This window comes from Moschus berezovskii, chromosome 1 (assembly GCF_049115385.1).
Source record: "Moschus berezovskii isolate FMDL1 chromosome 1, NW_MosBer_1.0, whole genome shotgun sequence".
In the NCBI taxonomy this organism is placed as follows: Eukaryota; Metazoa; Chordata; class Mammalia; order Artiodactyla; family Moschidae; genus Moschus; species Moschus berezovskii.
Window position 1 is genome coordinate 6,405,124 of NC_142460.1, and position 21,045 is coordinate 6,426,168.

General features: G+C 48.0%; 1 protein-coding gene across 1 annotated transcript; it reads left to right on the forward strand.

Moving 5' to 3' along the window:
• Positions 1 to 9,723: 9,723 nt before the first annotated feature.
• Positions 9,724 to 20,420, forward strand: LOC129552395 (carbonyl reductase [NADPH] 1-like). Its single transcript, XM_088828926.1, has 4 exons — positions 9,724 to 9,778; positions 9,981 to 10,112; positions 10,535 to 10,591; positions 19,814 to 20,420. Exons 1-4 carry the CDS (start codon positions 9,724 to 9,726, stop codon positions 20,248 to 20,250), a joined length of 681 nt encoding a protein of 226 aa, XP_088685052.1. The 3' UTR covers positions 20,251 to 20,420.
• The last annotated feature ends 625 nt before the right edge of the window (positions 20,421 to 21,045 follow it).

The following is a 21,045-nucleotide window of genomic DNA, read 5'->3' on the forward strand; positions in this document are numbered from 1 at the left end:
GCAGTTTTGTTTGGAGGAAGCTCCCCACTCCACCCCTCAAACCACAGTGTATCTCAGAGGTGGGATCAAAAGAGGGATGTGTCTCGGTTTGGCTCAGGATGCTGCACCAGGAAGGGGTGAAGTCAGGAGTGGTCATTAGGAATCTTCTGGAACATCTGGCCCCTCCTAGGAGGGAGGGAAAGGAGCAAGGCCTCCTTCTCAAGTAGTCACAGTACTGGACTCAGGAACACAGTCCTTGGCTTTTCTGACTGTGATGGGCCTCCACGTCCCACTCTGCCACACTATGGGTGGCCCCCAGGCTGGTAAGCTCTACCAGATGGAAAGGGCCCTGTGCACCCTGCCATGTCCATGTCCATTACCCCCATGGCGCTGGTCACTGGAGTAAACAAGGGCATCGGCCTTGCCGTCGCGCATGACCTGTGCGGGCAGTTCCTGACATGCTACCTGACACGCTGTCTCCCGGGCTGCAGTCCTCGTTTTGCCCCAAATAAAATGCAACTCGCAACTCTCACATTTGCATCTTTTTAGTTGACAGGTTCAAGCACATCTTTATTGATCAAAATAGGAACCATTACAATCAATTCGTTTTTGCCAATGAGAAATAAGTTTATTCCTGTAGCATAATTCCGTGCTTCAGGATTCAGTGAACCCTTGGAAAGCGTTTTCTGCCTCTTCTGGTTGTGGAAGCATTTCCTCTGTGATATTTCAGCCATGTGCATGAAGTACATTAAAGTGAAAAGAAATTGGTGAAATTAATGTTCACGTATTTAACCCACCACAACCAGAACATCATCCCTGTAATATGTAATGAGAATGGAAATTAGTAAGATAATTTATAATTTGTTGCGGTGAGTCTTAACATTTTTTTTGTTTTTTGGTTGTGCTGTGTGTTCCTTGCTGCCCAGGCTTCCTCTCGTTGCAGCGCTCGGGCTTCTCACAGCGGTGGCTTCTCTTGTTGCCTGCAGAGCACAGGCTCCTGAGCACAGGCTCAGTAGTTGTAGTGCATGGACTTAGTTGCCCCTCAGCATGTGGGATCTTCCCAGAACAGGGAACAAACCCATGACCCCTTCATTGGCAGGCAGATTCTCAACCACTGGCCCACAAAGGAAGTCCAGTCTTGAAATTTTAAGGGTTACAGCACATCACAGTTTAGACTCTTTACACGTCAAGTGCTTGGTGACTACCAAACTAGGCAGCAATTTTTTTTTTTTTCAAAATAATAATGCAGTTTTTCCTCAAGCATGTGAAGATGTTACTCAGGATTCAATTTATAAGACTGACTAGTGGTTGCTAGTATACAATTTCTAATTTTTTTTCAAAAGTTGAATTTTTGCCTTAAATGCACATTTAAAACATAGCTCAGTTGGCAAAGAACCCACCTGCAATTCAGGAGACCCCAGTTCGATTCCTGGGTTGGGAAGATCTGCTGGAGAAGGGATAAGCTACTCACGCCAGTATTCTTGGGCTTCCCTTGTGGCTCAGCTGGTAAAGAATCCGCCTGCAATGTGGGAGACCTGGGTTTGATCCCTGGGTTGGGAAGATCCCCTGGAGAACGGAAAGACTACCCACTCCAGTATTCTGGCCTAGAGAATTCCATTGACTATATAGTCCATGGGGTGGCAAAGAGTCGGACACGACTGAGTGACTTTCCCTTTCACACACACACACATACACACATTGTAAACCAAAATCTCAGAAACAAAGACCTGAAACAAGGAAAGATTTATTATTTGAGGTTTGCATCCAGGAGACAAAAATTCAAGAAGTACTTCAATTATATGCCATTGGATTACAAAATGGAAGGAAGTTTATAAAGGCAAAAAAAAAAAGTAAGGTCACAGTTACATAAGTTGTTTGCCAAGAATTTGATTGGAGCTCGGAGAAGGCAATGGCACCCCTCTGCAGTACTCTTGCCTGTAAAATCCCACAGATGGAGGAGCCTGGTGGGCTGCCGTCTATGGAGTCACACAGAGTCGGACACGACTGAAGCGACTTAGCAGCAGCAGCAGCATGATTGGAGCTGGCAAAAAACTAAGGGTTTTCTTTTTTCATTCAACAAAGATTGGTTGAGTTCTGAAATGGATACAAAAGTCCAAGTGGGAACCTGAGAAATCAAGGTAAAGGTAGCGGGTGTTCCCTTGGATTTGATACAGTTCGGAAAGATTCAGTTCTTAGTGATACAGGGACATGTCAGAGCCCAGATCCTCAATGGTTGCCCAACCCCATTATGTTTGTGTGAACTATGATTATTCCACTAGGACTCAAATCTGTCATCCACACACAGATATAAAATGTATTTTCAGGACTTCCCTGGTGGTCCAGGGGTTAAGACTTCAAGCTGCCAATGAAGGGAACATGAGTTCCATCCCCAGGTGATGAAGTTCCACATGGCACACACCCAAATAATGTGTTTTCATATGTTCTGTGCCATATTCTTTAAGTTCACGCAGGCAAATATTAAAAATACGTATAAACCAGAGTTGACCTAATTTTTACCTGATGACTGATGTCATATTATGTTGGGACTGTCAGTCTGGGGAGTCAGACGACTTTCCAACTCACACTAGCCAGCCAAGATGGTCCCTTGACCCCTGCCGCCTATTCAAACCCTTTGTAGTCTCCTCCCACATTAGACCAGAATTGGCCCGTGTGACCAATAGCCACAGCAGAGAAGTGGTATGTAATTTATGAAACTAGGTCATAAAAGACCCTTTTTGCCTTCTGTCTTTCTCACTGTCCCCTGGATCACCCACTCGAGAGGAAGCCAGCAGCTACAACTTGAGGATCCCCTAAGAGCCTACAGAAAGGTCCACTTGGCTAAGAACTGAAGCCTCCAACCAAGAGCCACATGAGCTGATAACCTTGGGATGGATCCTCCAGTTGCCATCAAGCCTTTAGAAGATGCACCCCAACTGACATCCTGACTGCAACCTCAGGAGCCTTGAGCCAGAGCTGCCCAGCTAAGCCATTACCAAATTCCTCATCTGTGGAAAATGAGAAAACAAATGTTTCTTGATTTAATCACTAAATTTGACTAATTTGTAATGGAACAAAAAGTTACCAATACACAGCTTTAAATTTAAAATTAAAATTGTCAATGAAGAATCTATATCTGTAAAATTTTGTTTAGATATAAATTACTTAAGGTATTGAAGACTGTTATAGCTTCACAAATTTGGTATTACAGAATATATATTTTCAGTTCAGTTCAGTTCAGTTCAGTTTCTCAGTCGTGTCTGACTCTTTGCGACCCCATGAATCACAGCACGCCAGGCCTCCCTGTCCAACACCAACTCCCGGAGTCCACCCAAACCCATGTCCATTGAGTCGGTGATGCCATCCAACCATCTCATCCTCTGTTGTCCCCTTCTCCTCCTGCCCTCAATCTTGCCCAGACTCTGGGTCTTTTCAAATGAGTCAGCTCTTCCCATCAGGTGATCAAAGTATTGGAGTTTCAGCTTCAACATCAGACCTTCCAGTGAACACCCAGGACTGATCTTTCAGATAGACGGATTGGATCTCCTTGCAGTCCAAGGGACTCTCAAGAGTATATATTTTATACCAACCATTTCTTAGCACTTTAAAACAAAATTTTTATTTTAAGTATTGATGAGCAAAATAGAATACTGAAATGTTTTACTTAGTAAAAATTCTGAACACTGAAATGTTTTACCTAGTTAAAATTCTGAAATTTTGACAATAGTTATAAGTACTTATAATTTTTTAAAATGACTTCTAAAGCCAATATCCCATCAATTTCATTATGTTTGATTAATACCTGTAGAAATAAATATTTCTGCAAACTAAAAGCTCAATATAAAATACCATCAAAAATCACACTTGCTAAGTGTGAAGTTCAAAAACCAATGAGATACTACAAAACAAGTAAACCTTAAAACACAATGTGAAAGGAATCTGTCAGCCACAAACAGCACATATCTTAGGACTCCATCCATAGGAAGTGTTCCATATAGGCACAGCAACAGACAGAAGATAGATCAGTGGTTGCCTAGGGCTGGAGGGAAAGCATGCAACTACTAATAGGTATGGGATATCTGTGGGGGACGGGGGGAAAGGCGGGGTCATGAAACTGTTCTAAAACTGTGGTGCTGGTGGCACAAATATGAGAACATATTAAAACAATTGAAACGTATGCTTTAAACGGGTGTATTATTCAGTATTACCTCATAATAAAGGGAAGGCTCAAAGAATAAGAGTTTCTAAAAATGGGGGACAGATACATCTTTTGACAGCAGCACAAAGATTCCTTCCCAAGGAATATAATGTCTCTGGAAACTGCTAAAAGAATCTTCTCTTTGATAGACCACTGATAACTGGGAGGACCCATCACCAGCTGAAACGGAGAGAAGCAGAAAACAGCGAGAAAGCTATGAAAGAACACTAGTGTGGCTAGCAAGATGCTTTCAAGTCTGCCTTCAAAAGGGGTTCCTCAAGTTTGGCTCCACTACAGAAAGCCTCCTGTCGTAATAAGTTGAGCTGCAGTATTAAATGCTGGTCAAGAGTCCACCTGCAATGCAGGAGACACAGGAGACATGGGCTCGATCTGGGTGAGGAAGATCCCCTGGACGAGGGCATGGCAGCCTACGTCAGTATTCTTACCTGGAGAAACCCATGTGTCCATGAGGGGCCTTGCGGGCTACAGTCCAAAGTGTCTCAAAGAGTTGGACACGACTAGGAGTCTCAGCATACACACATTAAATGCTGAGAGCAGGAACTCAATAAAGATTATCTACCATTTTTTTAAAAGCCAGGAAGGGAGGGAAGGGAAAGAAAGCTAACAATCCAATCACGTTTCTCTAGAGACACTTACCAATATCAGATAACAAAAAACATAATAGTTATCATACATAATTTCTATGATGATAGAAAACATGTAAGAGCAAATTATAGAAAAAGAAAACCGAACGTTATATACGTAGTCAAGAATTCTTATCTGTGAGCCAAAATCACAACGAGCTGTGGAACAACCAACGACAGGAGGACGCTGAAGTGAAGTGAAGTGAAAGTCACTCAGTGGTGGCCGACTCTTTGCCACCCCACGGACTACAGAGTCCATGGAATTCTCCTGGCCAGAATACTGGAGTGGGTAGCCTTTCCCTTTTCCCGGGGATCTTGCCAATGCAGGGATCGAACCCAGGTCTCTCGCATTGCAGGCGGATTCTTTACCAGCTGAGCCAGCAGGGAAGCCCAGGAGGATGCTGGAACCTACCAAAAAAAAAAGGATACCCCGTGTCCAAAGACAAAGAAGAACCCCAGCAAGATGGTAGGAGGGGAACAATTAGGATAAAATCAAGTCCCATACCCGTCAGGTAGGCAACCCACAAACTGGAGAACGATAATAATGAAGAGATTCTCCCACTGTTGTGAAGGTTCTGAACGCCATATCAGGTTTCCCAGCCTGGGGATCCAACAAAGGACTGGGAATGCCCTGAGAATCTGGCCTTGAAGACCAGAGCATTTGATTATAAGACTTTCGCAGGACTGGGGGAACCAGAGATTCCAGTCTTGGAGGGCTCAACAAAACCTTGCCTGAACCAAGACGCAGAGGAAAAGAGCAGTGACCCCACAGGAGAGTGACCCCAATCGACCTGCTAGTGTTGCAGGGTCTCCTGTGGAGGCCTGGTTTGGCAGGGGCTCACCACTGGGATGGGGGTACCAGTCTGGGAAGGTCCCCTTTGGCACAAACCCTCTTGGCAGTCACCACTGACAATAGAGCCTGTAAAACTAAGGTCTGGGTCACCTCAGGCCAAAAAAACCACCAGGAAAGGACCACAATCCCACTTCAGCTGAGGTGCTCAGTCATGTCTGACCCTTTGTGACCCTGAGAACTGCAGCACACCAGGCCTCCCTGTCCATCACCAACTCCCGGAGCTTGCTCAAACTCATGTCCATTGAGTTGGTGATGTCATCCAACCATCTCATCCTCTGTCATCCCCTTCTCCTCCTCCCTTCAACCTTTCCCAGCATCAGGGTCTTTTTCAGTGAATCAATTCTTCACTTCAGGTGGCCAAAGTATTGGAGTTTCAGCTTCAGCAGCAGTCCTACCAATGAATATGCAAGACTGATTTCCTTTAGGATGGACTGACTGGATCTCCTTGCAGTCCAAGGGACTCAAGAGTCTTCTCCAACACCACAGTTCAGAAGCATCAATTCTTCGGCGCTCAACTTTCTTTTCAGTCCAACTCTCACATCCATACATGAGTACTGGAAAAACCATGGCCTTGACTAGATGGACCTTTGTTGGCAAAGTAGTGTCTCTGCTTTTTAACATGCTGTCTAGGTTGCTCATGACTTTTCTTCCAAGGAGCAAGTGTCCTTTAATTTCATTGCTGCAGTCACCATCTGCAGTGATTTTGCAGCCCCCCAAAAATAGAATCTCACTGTTTCCATTGTTTGCCCGTCTATTTGCCATAAAGTGATGGGACCCGATGCCATGATCTTTGTTTTCTGAATGTTGAGCTTTAAGACACCTCTTTCACTCTCCTCTTTGACTTTCAATAAGAGGCTCCTTAGTTCCTCTTTGCTTTCTGCCATATGGGTGGTGTCATCTGCGTATCTGAGGTTATTGATATTTCTCCAAGCAATCTTGATTCCAGCTTGTGCTTCATTCAGCCTGGCATTTCACTTGATGGACTCTGCATATAATTTAAATAAGCAAGGTGACAACATACAGCCTTGACGTACTCCTTTCCGGATTTGGAACCACTCTGTTGTTCCATGATCGGTTCTCACTATTGCTGCTTGACCTGCATGCAGATTTCTCAGGAGGCGGGTCAGGTGGTCTGGAATTCTCATCTCTTTCAGAATTTTCCACACTTTGTTGTGATCCACACAGTCTAAGGCTTGGCATAGTCAATAAAGCAGAAGTAGATGTTTTCCTGGGATTCTCTTGCTTTTTCGATGATCCAGCAGATGTTGGCAATTTGGCTCTGGTTCCTCTGGCTTTTCTAAAACCAACTTGAACATCTGGAAGTTTATGGTTCACATACTGTTGAAGCCTGGCTTGCAGAATTTTGAGCATTACTTTGCTAGCATGTGAGATGAGTGCAATTGTGCAGTAGTTCGAACATTCTTTGGCATTGCCCTTCTTTGGGACTGGAATGAAAACTGACCTTTTCCAGTCCTGTGGCCACTGCTGAGTTTTCCAGATTTGCTTTCATATTGAGTGCGGCACTATCACAGCATCATATTTTAGGATCGAAATAACTCAACTGGCGTTCCATCACCTCCACTAGCTTTGTTCGTGGTGATGCTTCCTAAGGCCCATTTGACTTCACATTCCAGGATGGATCACAAAGACCTTTTTTGTACAGGTCTTGTGTGTATTCTTGCCACCTCTTCTTCATATCTTCTGCTTCTGTTAGGTCCCTACCATTTCTGTCCTTAATTGAGCCCATCTTTGCATGAAATGTTCCCGTGGTATCTCTAAGTTTCTTGAAGAGATTTCTAGCATTCCCCCATTCTATTGTTTTCCTCTATTTCTTTGCACTGATCACTGAGGAAGGCTTTCTTAGATCTCCTTGCTTTTCTTTGGAACTCTGCATTCAGATGGGTTTATCTTTCCTTTTCTCCTTTGCCTTCCGTTTCTCTTCTTTTCTCAGCTATCTGTAAGACCTCCTTCGACAACCATTTTGCCTTTTTGCATTTCCTTTTCTTGGGGATGGTCTTGATCACTGCCTCCTGTACAATGTCACAAACCTCCATCTATAGTTTGTCAGGCACTCTGTCTATCAGATCTAATCCCTTGAATCTGTCACTTTCACTGTATAATCGTTAAGGGATTTGATTTAGGTCATACCTGAATGGTCTAGTGGTTTTCCCTACTTTCTTCAATTTAAGTCTGAATTTGGCAATAAGCAGTTCATGATCTGAGTCACAGTCAGCTCCCGGTCTTGTTTTTGCTGACGGTATAGAGCTTCTCCATCTCTGGCTGCAAAGAGTATAATCGATCTGATTTTGGGATCGACCGTCTGCCATGGCCATGTGTAGAGTCTTCTCTGTTGTTAGAAGAGGGTGTTTGCTACGACCAGTGCATTCTCTTGGCAGAACTCTTTTAGCCTTTGACCTGCGTCGTTTTATACTCCAAGGGCAAATTTGCCTGTTAATCCAGGTATCTCTTGACTTCCTACTTTTGCATTCCAGTCTCCTATAATGAAAAGGACATCTTTTTGAGCTGTTCCTATTACCATTTGCTTAATTGTTTTGGGTTTATTTTCGGTAGGTAGGTCTTATCCTTCTCTTGTTTCCTGGCTAGAGAGGTTCCTTTAGCATTTGTTGTAAAGCTGGTTTGGTGGTGCTGAATTCTCCTAACTTTTGCTTGTCTGGAAAGCTTTTGATTTCTCCATCAAATGTGAAGGAGAGTCTTGCTGAGTAGAGTATTCTTGGTTGTAAGTGCTTCCCTTTCATCGCTTTAAATATATCAGGCCATTCCCTTCTGGCTTGTAGAGTTTCTGTTGAGAAATCAGTTGATAGCCTGATGGGAGTTCCCTTCTATGTCATTTGTCATTTTTCTCTTGCTGCTTTTAATATTTTATCTCTGCCTTTAATTTTTGTCAGTTTGATTACTATGTGTCTCAGTGTGTTCCTCCTTCCTGGGACACTGCACTTCCTGGACTTGGTTGACTATTTGCTTTCTCACGTTCAGGAAGCTTTCAGCTATTAGCTCTTCAAATATTTTATCAGGTCCTTTCTCTCTTTCTTCTCCTCCTGGGACCCCTATAATGCGAATGTTGATGTGTTTAATGTTGTCTCAGAGGTCTCTTAGGCTGTCTTCGTTTCTTTCCATCCTTTCCTCTATCTTCTGTTCTGAGGCAGTGGGATTTCCACCATTGTATCCTCTGGGTCATTTATCCATTCCTCTGCCTCTGTTATTCTGCTACTGATTCCTTCTCATGTATTAATTCACCTGTTTGTTCCTTCTGAGTTCTTCTAAGTCTTTAGTAAACATTCCTTGCATCTTCTCACTCTTTGCCTCCATTCTAGGCAGCTCAGCCAAGCTGTGCTTGGGGAAAGCTGAGTCATGATGAGATCGCAGCTCTGCATAAATCTGAAAGTCACTAATCAAACACACTTGGATTAAATGCACTGAAATTACACTAAGGAAGGTGGGTGGGAGGGTTCTGCTTGTCCAACCCATACACACTTTGGAGACTGATTCATTTTCAGTAGACCTTTGTGAGCACAGGTTTCACTGAGACTAAAACACAAAAAACATGTATGTATCCTCCTTGGATAAAATTAAATCTCACACTTAGCACCCATAGGAGTTATGCAAGATAAAACATGGAGGCAAGAGGCTTGGCACACAAGGACAGTTTCATAAACACTCTCGCCCACGTGGGGGCGCACTGGGATCCCACAGAGCTGGGTTCCCGGCCCACACTTAGAAACCTGCTCCTGGGACCTTCTCTCTCTCATTCCCTGTCTTGAGTTTCTCTGAAGCAAGGAAGTGAATCTAGGTCCTGAGAAGCAGGTACCATGTCGAAATCATTTCACTGTATTCAAGAGAAAAGCAAGCATCCTCCTTTTGCAGTGGATGACAGGCGCATGCACAAGATAATTGTCACCATTTGTTTTTCTCCATGGGGTTTCTCCTACACGAGTTTCTTCATTCAAACTGCCGAAAATCTTCAGACTATTTCGACTCACCACCGTCTGGCTTTGCTCTGGGAAAACCCCCTCCCCATCCCAGTAGACCACCGCATGGCTCAGATGTGGCTCAGAGGCCGCATCAACAGTGGGCGCAACGCGGGGAAGGGTACGCTCGGGATACGCTTGGGATACGCTCGGGATACGCTTCGGATATGCTCGGGATAAGGTGTTTCAAGACCTTCAGAAACAGACTGCGCCTCCTAAGAAGGGAAAACTGGGGACCGGAGCCTCTCTCTCTACAAGTCACAACGCCGGAGCCTAGAACCCAGTTCTTCCTGGCTTCTCTGACTGTGGACCGGCCTCTGCAGCGCGTGCCGCCGGTGACTTTCGGTCAGTTCCGCTCTCCACCCAAGCGCCTGGAGCGCCACTGCCCTCGGCTATGTCATTCAACACCCACAGGACGCTGGTCACCGGGACCCACAAGGGCATTGCCTTCAAAGGTAAGTGTCTGGGAATATGCGCTCTCGCCAGAGGGAACTTTGTGTTCCTCTGGCTCAGAATCCTGGGCCCCTTTCCAGGTAATCCCGCAGCCTCTCTGATTGAACTTTGGGCAGCTGGGTTATTTTTTAATACAATCTCACAGAAACCACAAGACGGCAAGACGGCAAAATGATCCAGAGGTGGTCCCAAGTCCTCACCCTTGGTGCAGCCTCCCCCAGTGGCGCCATCTTCTTACAAAACTATAAGGCATTCTCAAACTGGGAAATTCACACTGGCATAATACTATCAATTTCACTATTGTTTATATCCTCTTATGGAATACCACCACATGAGTACTATTTATTCACGCCACTTTCCTTTGCTCCTGAAAGCTGCTGATACCACAGCGTTTCACATTCAAGCAGAAGTGACTAAATAACAAACTTCTTTGGCACCAGAGATGTGTGCACAGAGCTCCTGCCTCTCATGAAGCCCCGAGGTGAGTCTGATTGGAGCCCAGACTGCAGTGCTTCTGGCAAGATCTGGGCCCCCCGGCTCTGGTCTCATCTACAGGCCGCCTACCACTCCTGCTCGGCCCCACTGGCCTCCACCCTTGTCTCCACCCAGCCGGGTGTCCTGCACCCTGAGGTCCCTGCACACAATGCCCAGGTCCTTGGTGCTGTCTGTCCACCTGCTTTGTGCATGTCTGCCTCTTAATTCTCTTTCCCACCTTAGCTCAGAGGTTTCCTCCTCCAAGAGGCCCTTGACTTGCCCTGTGCCCATCACAGGGGGCGTTCCCTCAGGAGCCCTTCCCAGACCTTCTCTCCCCTGTCCCCCTCTTACTCAGGCTACTGGAGCCTGCACCACCTCCAGTTCAATAGTCCTGTCCCCACCACCCCCACCAAAGACTCGTCCTTTCCCCAAATCATCTTGGTCACCAGTCCCATCATCCACCCACCAGGAACCTGGAGGTCACCCTGCCCGCTTATTGCCATTAACAGGTCCTAATCATCCAACTGAGTTTCTCCCCACAGGTTTGCCCCATCCCAACTCTACAAACAGGCCCTCAGCTGATGTTTCTCAGTTCAGTTCAGCTCAGTTCATTTCAGTCGCTCAGTCGTGTCCAAATCTCCGCGACCCCATGAATCACAGCACGTCAGGCATCCCTCTCCATCACCAACTCCTGGAGTTCACTCAAACTCATGTCCACAGAGTCGGTGATGCCATCCAGCCATCTCATTCTCCGTCGTCCCCTTCTCCTCCCGCCCCCAACATTTCCCAGCATCAGAGTCTTTTCCAGTGAGTCAACTCGTCTCATGAGGTGGCCAAAGTATTGCAGTTTCAGCTTTAGCATCAGTCCCTCCAATGAACATCCAGGATTGATCTCCTTAAAATGGACTTGTTGGATCTGCTTGCAGTATAAGGGACTCTCAAGAGGCTTCTCCAACACCACGTAAACCCTCCTAAGGGAGCCCTTGCCCTTCTTGAGTGCTTTCTTTCTCAGCAGGCTCACTGCCCCCCCCAAAAAATTCTACATGTGTGAAGTTCACCCTTAGTGTGGCTAAGAGAATCTCTAATCTGATATCTGCCTTTCAATGTGCTCAGTATTCTGGACAAAACACGCTCGTTCCTCTAGGTTAAACTACTGTAATGTTTACCCTGAAGTAAGGGGCCAGGAGGGGAACCCCCTCTCCATCCCCGCAGACCACTGCTTGGCTCAGATGTGGCTCAGAGGCCACATCAACAGTGGGCGCAACGGGGTGAGGGGTACGCGCGGGATACGATGTTTCAAGACCTTCAGAAACAGACTGCGCCTCCTAAGAAGGGAAAACTGGGGACCGGAGCCTCTCTCTCTACAAGTCACAACGCCGGAGCCTAGAACCCAGTTCTTCCTGACCTCTCTGACTGTGGACCGGCCTCTGCAGCGCGTGCCGCCGGTGACTTTCGGTCAGTTCCGCTCTCCACCCAAGCGCCTGGAGCGCCACTGCCCTCGGCTATGTCATTCAACACCCACAGGACGCTGGTCACCGGGGCCCACAAGGGCATTGCCTTCAAAGGTAAGTGTCTGGGAATATGCGCTCTCGCCAGAGGGAAATTTGTGTTCCTCTGGCTCAGAATCCTGGGCCCCTTTTCCAGGTAGTCCCGCAGCCTCTCTGATGAACTTTGGGCAGCTGGGTTATTTTTTAATACAATCTCACAGAAACCACAAGACGGCAAGACGGCAAAATGATCCAGAGGTGGTCCCAAGTCCTCACCCTTGGTGCAGCCTCCCCCAGGGGCGCCTTCTTAAGACAAAACTATAAGGCATTCTCAAACTGGGAAATTCACACTGGCATAATACTATCAATTTTACTGTTGTGTATATCCTCTTATGGAATACCACCATGTGAGCACTATTTATTCACGCCGCTTTCCTTGGCTCCTGAAAGCTGCTGATACCACAGCGTTTCACATTCAAGCAGAAGTGACTAAATAACAAACTTCTTTGGCACCAGAGATGTGTGCACAGAGCTCCTGCCTCTAATGAAGCCCCGAGGTGAGTTTGATTGGAGCCGAGACTGCAGTGCATCTGGCAAGATCTGGGCCCCCCGGCTCTGGTCTCATCTACAGGCCGCCTACCACTCCTGCTCGGCCTCACTGGCCTCCACCCTTGTCTCCACCCAGCCGGGTGTCCTGCACCCTGAGGTCCCTGCACACAATGCCCCGGTTCTTGGTGCTGTCTGTCCACCTGCTTGTGCATGTCTGCCTCTTTCTTCTCTTTCCCACTTTAGCTCAGAGGTTTCCTCCTCCAAGAGGCCCTTGACTTGCCCTGTGCCCATCACAGGGGGCGTTCCCTCAGGAGCCCTTCCCAGACCTTCTCTCCCCTGTCCCCTACTTACTCAGGCTACTGGAGCCTGCACCACCTCCAGTTCAATAGTCCTGTCCCCACCACCCTCACCAAAGTCTCGTCCTTTCCCCAAATCATCTTGGTCACCAGTCCCATCATCCACCCACCAGGAACCTGGAGGTCACCCTGCCCGCTTATTGCCATTACCAGCTCCTAATCATCCAACTGAGTTTCTCCCCACAGTTTTGCCCCATCCCAACTCTACAAACAGGCCCTCAGCTGTTGTTTCTCAGTTCAGTTCAGTTCAGTTCAGTCGCTCAGTCGTGTCCGAATCTCCGCGACCCCATGAATCACAGCACGCCAGGCCTCCCTGTCCATCACCAACTCCCGGAGTATACTCAAACTCATGTCCACAGAGTCGGTGATGCCATCCAGCCATCTCATTCTCCGTCGTCCCCTTCTCCTCCCGCCCCCAACCTTTCCCAGCATCAGAGTCTTTTCCAGTGAGTCAACTCGTCGCATGAGGTGGCCAAAGTATTGCAGTTTCAGCTTTAGCATCAGTCCCTCCAATGAACATCCAGGATTGATCTCCTTTAGAATGGACTGGTTGGATCTCCTTGCAGTATAAGGGACTCTCAAGAGTCTTCTCCAACACCACGTAAACCCTCCTAAGGGAGCCCCTGCCCTTCTTGAGTCCTTTCTTTCTCAGCAGGTTCACTGCCCCTCCCAAAACTCCTACAAGTGTGAGGTTCAAGCCCTTAGTGTGGCTAAGAGGATCTCTAATCTGATATCTGCCTTTCAATGTGCTCAGTATTCTGGACAAAACACGCTCGTTCCTCTAGGTTAAACTCCTGTAATGTTTACCCTGAAGTAAGGGGCCAGGAGGGGAACCCCCTCTCCATCCCCGCAGACCACTGCTTGGCTCAGATGTGGCTCAGAGGCCACATCAACAGTGGGCGCAAGGGGGTGAGGGGTACGTGCGGGATACGATGTTTCAAGACCTTCAGAAACAGACTGCACCTCCTAAGAACGGAAAACTGGGGACCGGAGCCTCTCTACAAGTCACAACGCCGGAGCCTAGAACCCAGTTCTTCCTGGCTTCTCTGACTGTGGACCGGCCTCTGCAGCGCGTGCCGCCGGTGACTTTCGGTCAGTTCCGCTCTCCACCCAAGCGCCTGGAGCGCCACTGCCCTCGGCTATGTCATTCAACACCCACAGGACGCTGGTCACCGGGGCCCACAAGGGCATTGCCTTCAAAGGTAAGTGTCTGGGAATATGCGCTCTCGCCAGAGGGAACTTGGTGTTCCTCTGGCTCAGAATCCTGGGCCCCTTTTCCAGGTAGTCCCGCAGCCTCTCTGATTGAACTTTGGGCAGCTGGGTTATTTTTTAATACAATCTCACAGAAACCAGAGATGGCAAGATGGCAAAATGATCCAGAGGTGGTCCCAAGTCCTCACCCTTGGTGCAGCCTCCCCCAGTGGCGCCATCTTCTTACAAAACTATAAGGCATTCTCAAACTGGGAAATTCACACTGGCATAATACTATCAATTTTACTATTGTTTATATCCTCTTATGGAATACCACCACATGAGTACTATTTATTCACGCCGCTTTCCTTTGCTCCTGAAAGCTACTGATACCACAGCGTTTCACATTCAAGCCGAAGTGACTAAATAACAAACTTCTTTGGCACCAGAGATGTGTGCACAGAGCTCCTGCCTCTAATGAAGCCCCGAGGTGAGTCTGATTGGAGCCCAGACTGCAGTGCTTCTGGCAAGATCTGGGCCCCCCGGCTCTGGTCTCATCTACAGGCCGCCTACCACTCCTGCTCGGCCCCACTGGCCTCCACCCTTGTCTCCACCCAGCCGGGTGTCCTGCACCCTGAGGTCCCTGCACACAATGCCCAGGTCCGTGGTGCTGTCTGTCCACCTGCTTTGTGCATGTCTGCCTCTTTCTTCTCTTTCCCACCTTAGCTCAGAGGTTTCCTCCTCCAAGAGGCCCTTGACTTGCCCTGTGCCCATCACAGGGGGCGTTCCCTCAGGAGCCCTTCCCAGACCTTCTCTCCCCTGTCCCCCTCTTACTCAGGATACTGGAGCCTGCACCACCTCCAGTTCAATAGTCCTGTCCTCACAACCCCCAACAAAGAATCCTCCTTTCCCCAAATCATCTTGGTCACCAGTCCCATCATCCACCCACCAGGAACCTGGAGGTCACCCTGCCCGCTTATTGCCATTACCAGGTCCTAATCATCCAACTGAGTTTCTCCCCACACGTTTGCCCCATCCCAACTCTACAAACAGGCCCTCAGCTGTTGTTTCTCAGTTCAGTTCAGTTCAGTTCAGTTCAGTCGCTCAGTCGTGTCCGAATCTCCGCGACCCCATGAATCACAGCACGCCAGGCCTCCCTGTCCATCACCAACTCCCGGAGTATACTCAAACTCATGTCCACAGAGTCGGTGATGCCATCCAGCCATCTCATTCTCCGTTGTCCCCTTCTCCTCCTGCCCCCAACCTTTCCCAGCATCAGAGTCTTTTCCAGTGTGTCAACTCGTCGCATGAGGTGGCCAAAGTATTGCAGTTTCAGCTTTAGCATCAGTCCCTCCAATGAACATCCAGGATTGATCTCCTTTAGAATGGACTGGTTGGATCTCCTTGCAGTATAAGGGACTCTCAAGAGTCTTCTCCAACACCACGTAAACCCTCCTAAGGGAGCCCCTGCCCTTCTTGAGTCCTTTCTTTCTCAGCAGGCTCACTGCCCCTCCCAAAAATCCTACAAGTGTGAGGTTCAAGCCCTTAGTGTGGCTAAGAGGATCTCTAATCTGATATCTGCCTTTCAATGTGCTCAGTATTCTGGACAAAACACGCTCGTTCCTCTAGGTTAAACTCCTGTAATGTTTACCCTGAAGTAAGGGGCCAGGAGGGGAACCCCCTCTCCATCCCCGCAGACCACTGCTTGGCTCAGATGTGGCTCAGAGGCCACATCAACAGTGGGCGCAAGGGGGTGAGGGGTACGCGCGGGATACGATGTTTCAAGACCTTCAGAAACAGACTGCGCCTCCTAAGAAGGGAAAACTGGGACCGGAGCCTCTCTCTCTACAAGTCACAACGCCGGAGCCTAGAACCCAGTTCTTCCCGGCTTCTCTGACTGTGGACTGGCCTCTGCAGCGCGTGCCGCCGGTGACTTTGGGTCAGTTCCGCTCTCCACCCAAGCGCCTGGAGCGCCACTGCCCTCGGCTATGTCATTCAACACCCACAGGACACTGGTCACCGGGGCCCACAAGGGCATTGCCTTCAAAGGTAAGTGTCTGGGAATACGCGCTCTCACCAGAGGGAACTTTGTGTTCCTCTGGCTCAGAATCCTGGGCCCCTTTTCCAGGTAGTCCCGCAGCCTCTCTGATTGAACTTTGGGCAGCTGGGTTATTTTTTAATACAATCTCACAGAAACCACAAGACGGCAAGACGGCAAAATGATCCAGAGGTGGTCCCAAGTCCTCACCCTTGGTGCAGCCTCCCCCAGTGGCGCCATCTTATTACAAAACTATAAGGCATTCTCAAACTGGGAAATTCACACTGGCATAATACTATCAATTTTACTATTGTTTATATCCTCTTATGGAATACCACCACATGAGTACTATTTATTCGCGACGCTTTCCTTTGCTCCTGAAAGCTGCTGATACCACAGCGTTTCACATTCCAGCAGAAGTGACTAAATAACAAACTTCTTTGGCACCAGAGATGTGTGCACAGAGCTCCTGCCTCTAATGAAGCCCCGAGGTGAGTCTGATTGGAGCCCAGACTGCAGTGCTTCTGGCAAGATCTGGGCCCCCCGGGTCTGGTCTCATCTACAGGCCGCCTACCACTCCTGCTCGGCCCCACTGGCCTCCACCCTTGTCTCCACCCAGCCGGGTGTCCTGCACCCGGAGGTCCCTGCACACAATGCCCAGGTCCGTGGTGCTGTCTGTCCACCTGCTTTGTGCATGTCTGCCTCTTTCTTCTCTTTCCCACCTTAGCTCAGATGTTTCCTCCTCCAAGAGGCCCTTGACTTGCCCTGTGCCCATCACAGGGGGCGTTCCCTCAGGAGCCCTTCCCAGACCTTCTCTCCCCTGTCCCCCTCTTACTCAGGCTACTGGAGCCTGCACCACCTCCAGTTCAATAGTCCTGTCCCCACCACCCCCACCAAAGACTCGTCCTTTCCCCAAATCATCTTGGTCACCAGTCCCATCATCCACCCACCAGGAACCTGGAGGTCACCCTGCCCGCTTATTGCCATTACCAGGTCCTAATCATCCAACTGAGTTTCTCCCCACACCTTTGCCCCATCCCAACTCTACAAACAGGCCTCAGCTGTTGTTTCTAAACACTTGTAAACCCTCCTAAGCGAGCCCCTGCCCTTCTTGAGGCCTTTCTTTCTCGGCAGGCTCACTGCCCCTTCCAGAAATCCTGCAAGTGTGAAGTTCAAGGCCTTAGTGTGGCTAACAGGATCTCTAATCTGATATCTGCCTTTCAATGTGCTCAGTATTGTGGACAAAACACACTCATTCCTCTAGGTTAAACTACTGTAATGTTTACCCTGAAGTAAGGGGCCAGGAGGGGAACCACCACCCATTAAACACACAAGGTAATACAAGCAGATGCTTTAAGAAGGATTCAGAGTGTGCCTAGAGATTAAGGACACGTGTTTACAATTTACACTCAGCTTCTAGCCTGTTTCCCTGTCCACTCCTTCTGGAAGGTGCTACTCCTTCAGAGACTTGCTTCACTAGGACCTCAGAAGTCACCTCCTAAGTGTCCCCTGATTCTCGGAAGTTATATCTTTGCTTTTTAAGACACGTGTACGTTTGTCAGAGCTTTCCTGCCAAGAAGCAGTCATCTCCTGATTTCATGGCTGCCTTCACCATCCACAGTGATTTGAGAGCCCAAGAAGAGGAAATCTCTCACTGCTTCCTCCTTTTCTCCTTCTGTTTGCCATGAATTAATGGGACCAGATGCCATGATCTTAGATTTTAAATATTGAGTGTTAAGCCGGTTTTTTCACTCTCCTCCTTCATCCTCATCAAGGGGCTCTTTCGTTCCTCTTTGCGTTCTACCATTAGAGACCCTCTGCATATCTGAGGCTGTGAATATTTCTCCCACAGTCTTGGTTTCCAGCTTGCTAACTCGTCCAGCCTGGTGTTTCACATGATGTGCTCTGCGTAAAAGGTAAACATGGTGACCATAAAGAGCCTTCTCGAACTCCTTTCTCAACCCATCAGTTGTTCCATACAGGATTCTACCTGTTGCTTCTCCTTCCTTTCTCAACCCTGAACCAACCAGTTGTTCCACACAGGGTTCTAACTGTTGCTTCTTGACCCGCATACAGGTTTCTCAGGAGACAGGTAAGAAGGTCTGGTATTCCTGTCTCTTTTAGAGCTTTCCACAGTTTGTTAAGACCCACACAGTCACAGGCTTTAGTGTAGTCAGTGAAGCAGAGGTGGATATTCTTCCGGAATGCCCTGGCTTTCTCTTCGGCTTCTATTAGTCTTTACCACGTCTGTCCTTTGTTGTACCCATCCTTGGATGAAATGTTCCCTTGACATTTCTGATCTCTTGATGAGACCTCTAGTCTCCCCGCTTCTGTTGTTCTCCTCTGTTTCTTGCATTATTCACTGAAGAAGGCCTTCTTGTCTGTCCTCGCTGTCCTCAGAACTCTGCGTTCAGTTGGGTGAACCTTCCCTCTCCCCCTTGGCTTTTCGCTTCTCTTCTTTCCTCAGCCTCCTCCGACCACCACTTTGCCTTCTTGCGTTTCTTTTTCTTTAGGATGGTTTCGTTCACTGCCTCCAGGATACTATTTGGGATTTCTGTCCATAGTTCTTCAGGCACCCTGTTTACTAGATCTCATCGCTTGATTAATTCATTAGCTGCACTGTATATTCCTAGGGAACTGGATTTAAGTTGTGGCTGACCGGCCTAATGGTTTTCCCCACTTTCTTTAGTCAAAGCCTGAATTTGGCTATGAAGAGCTGATGGTCTGAGCCCCAGAGAGCTCCAGGTCTTGTTTCTGCTGACTGTATACAGCTTCTCCGTCTTTGGCTACAAAGAATGGAATCAATCTGATTTTGGTATTGACCAGTCATTTGGTGATGTCCATGTGTAGAGTCGTCTCTTGTGAAGTTAAAAAAGCGTATTTGCTATGACCAGTGATAGTCTCAGGGTATTCTCCGGATGCCCAGCCCAAGGTTAGAGCCTTGGTCCCATGAGTGAGGACTGGGTTGGAGAAGGAAGTCCTAACCCCCTGGTACACTTGCCAGGAACTGAACCTCTGCAGCAGGTGGCTGAGGAACAGGATGAGAAACGCTGCTGTGGTCCCCAGCGTGGGAAGATACCACAGCCCCTTGGCAGGGAGGGAGCCCTGTGTCTCAGATGCACCATCGCAGAGTGAAGTTTCCATGGTTACGGGCAGAAAGGAGGCAAGAGAGGAGCAGCCATGGTTGAACTAGATCCTCTCTGTTCTCACCTGAGTTATTGGAGATATCTGGAAAAAAAGGTTCATTTCCTGTCCGCTGATGGGACCACTTCCAGAGATTTAAATAGTTGAGTTTTGAAAATAATTTTCATAAGTCATTCTGGGTAGTATATTCACAGACTTCTTCCATTGGTCATGACTGATCTATTGACTTTGAGTGAAATATTTCAGTCCTGTAATTTCTAAAATAATTAGATGTAGTGTAACTTTTGAAAACATCAGAATAATACTTATATATCTGTTACTTATAACAATAAAACAAATAAAACCCAATGATACATTCTCTTTCTTCCCTGATGTCCTCTTTCCAGAGGTCAGTCCTGTCCCCAGTTGGGTATTCATCCTTCTCGTGCTCGCCTTTCTATGTACTGATCTGTGGTGTATTTTAGGCAGGGTGGTGAATGTATCCAGCTTCGTCAGTGTCAACTCTCTAAAGAAATGCAGCCCTGAACTGCAGCAGAAGTTTCAAAGTGAGACCATCACGGAGGAGGAGCTGGTGGGGCTCATGAACAAGTTTGTGGAAGACACGAAGAACGGGGTGCACAGGAAGGAGGGCTGGCCCGATACCGCATATGGAGTGACGAAAATCGGTGTCACGGTTCTGTCGAGAATCCATGCCAGGAAACTGAGTGAGCAGAGAGGAGGGGACAAGATCCTCCTGAATGCCTGCTGCCCAGGGTGGGTGAGAACCAACATGGCAGGACCCAAAGCCCCAAAAAGCCCAGAGGAAGGAGCACAGACCCCTGTGTACTTGGCCCTTCTGCCCTCGGATGCCGAGGGGCCTCATGGAGCGTTCGTTTCTGAGAAAAAAGTTGTGCAATGGTGAGCTCACTCAGAGCTCCACCCATGGGTCCGTTTGTATTGCTGTCCCAGATTCACCAAACAGACACTGACAGAATTATCCCTATGCATAAAAAAGAATCAAAATATCCAGATCAAGTTCTCACTGGGAGAGGGCTGCTAATATTGTAAAGAGTTTGTGATTTCTTCTGTGATCCCAGGGAGGGAAAGTGGGATGGATGACAAATAATAAAAATAAATAATTCATTATAAATGTCCATTTGTGCAAACTCTTAAATGGTAAAGCTGCGCCATTATTTGTAATAGTTGAACCTAGGTTGGTGGACATGTGGGTATCTAGTGTTACTTCTACATTTCTATTTAAAATTTTTCAGGACAAACATCAGGAACCTGAGATTCCTAGCTCTGCCCCCTTCCTGCATGACCTTGAGCCAAAATCCAAGATACTAGTGTCTAACACAGGGAAACCAGCTCAGTGTTACGTGGCAGCCTGGGAGGGAGGGGAGGCTGGGGAGAACCGATACATGTATATGTGTGGCTGAGTCCCTGTGCTGTCCACCTGAGACTGTTGTGACAATTCACCACGTTGTCAATCAGCTTGAAAGTGTGAGTCGCCCAGTCCTGTCTAGCTCTTTGGGATTCCATGGACTGTGGCCCACCGGGCTCCTCTGTCCATGCGGTTTCCCAGGCAAGAATACTGGAGTCAGTTGCCATTTATTTCACGAGGGGATGCTCCTGACGCAGGGATCAAACCAGGGTCTGCAGCACTGCAGGCAGATTCTATACTGTCCCAGACACCAGGGACGCCCTGTCCTCCAAT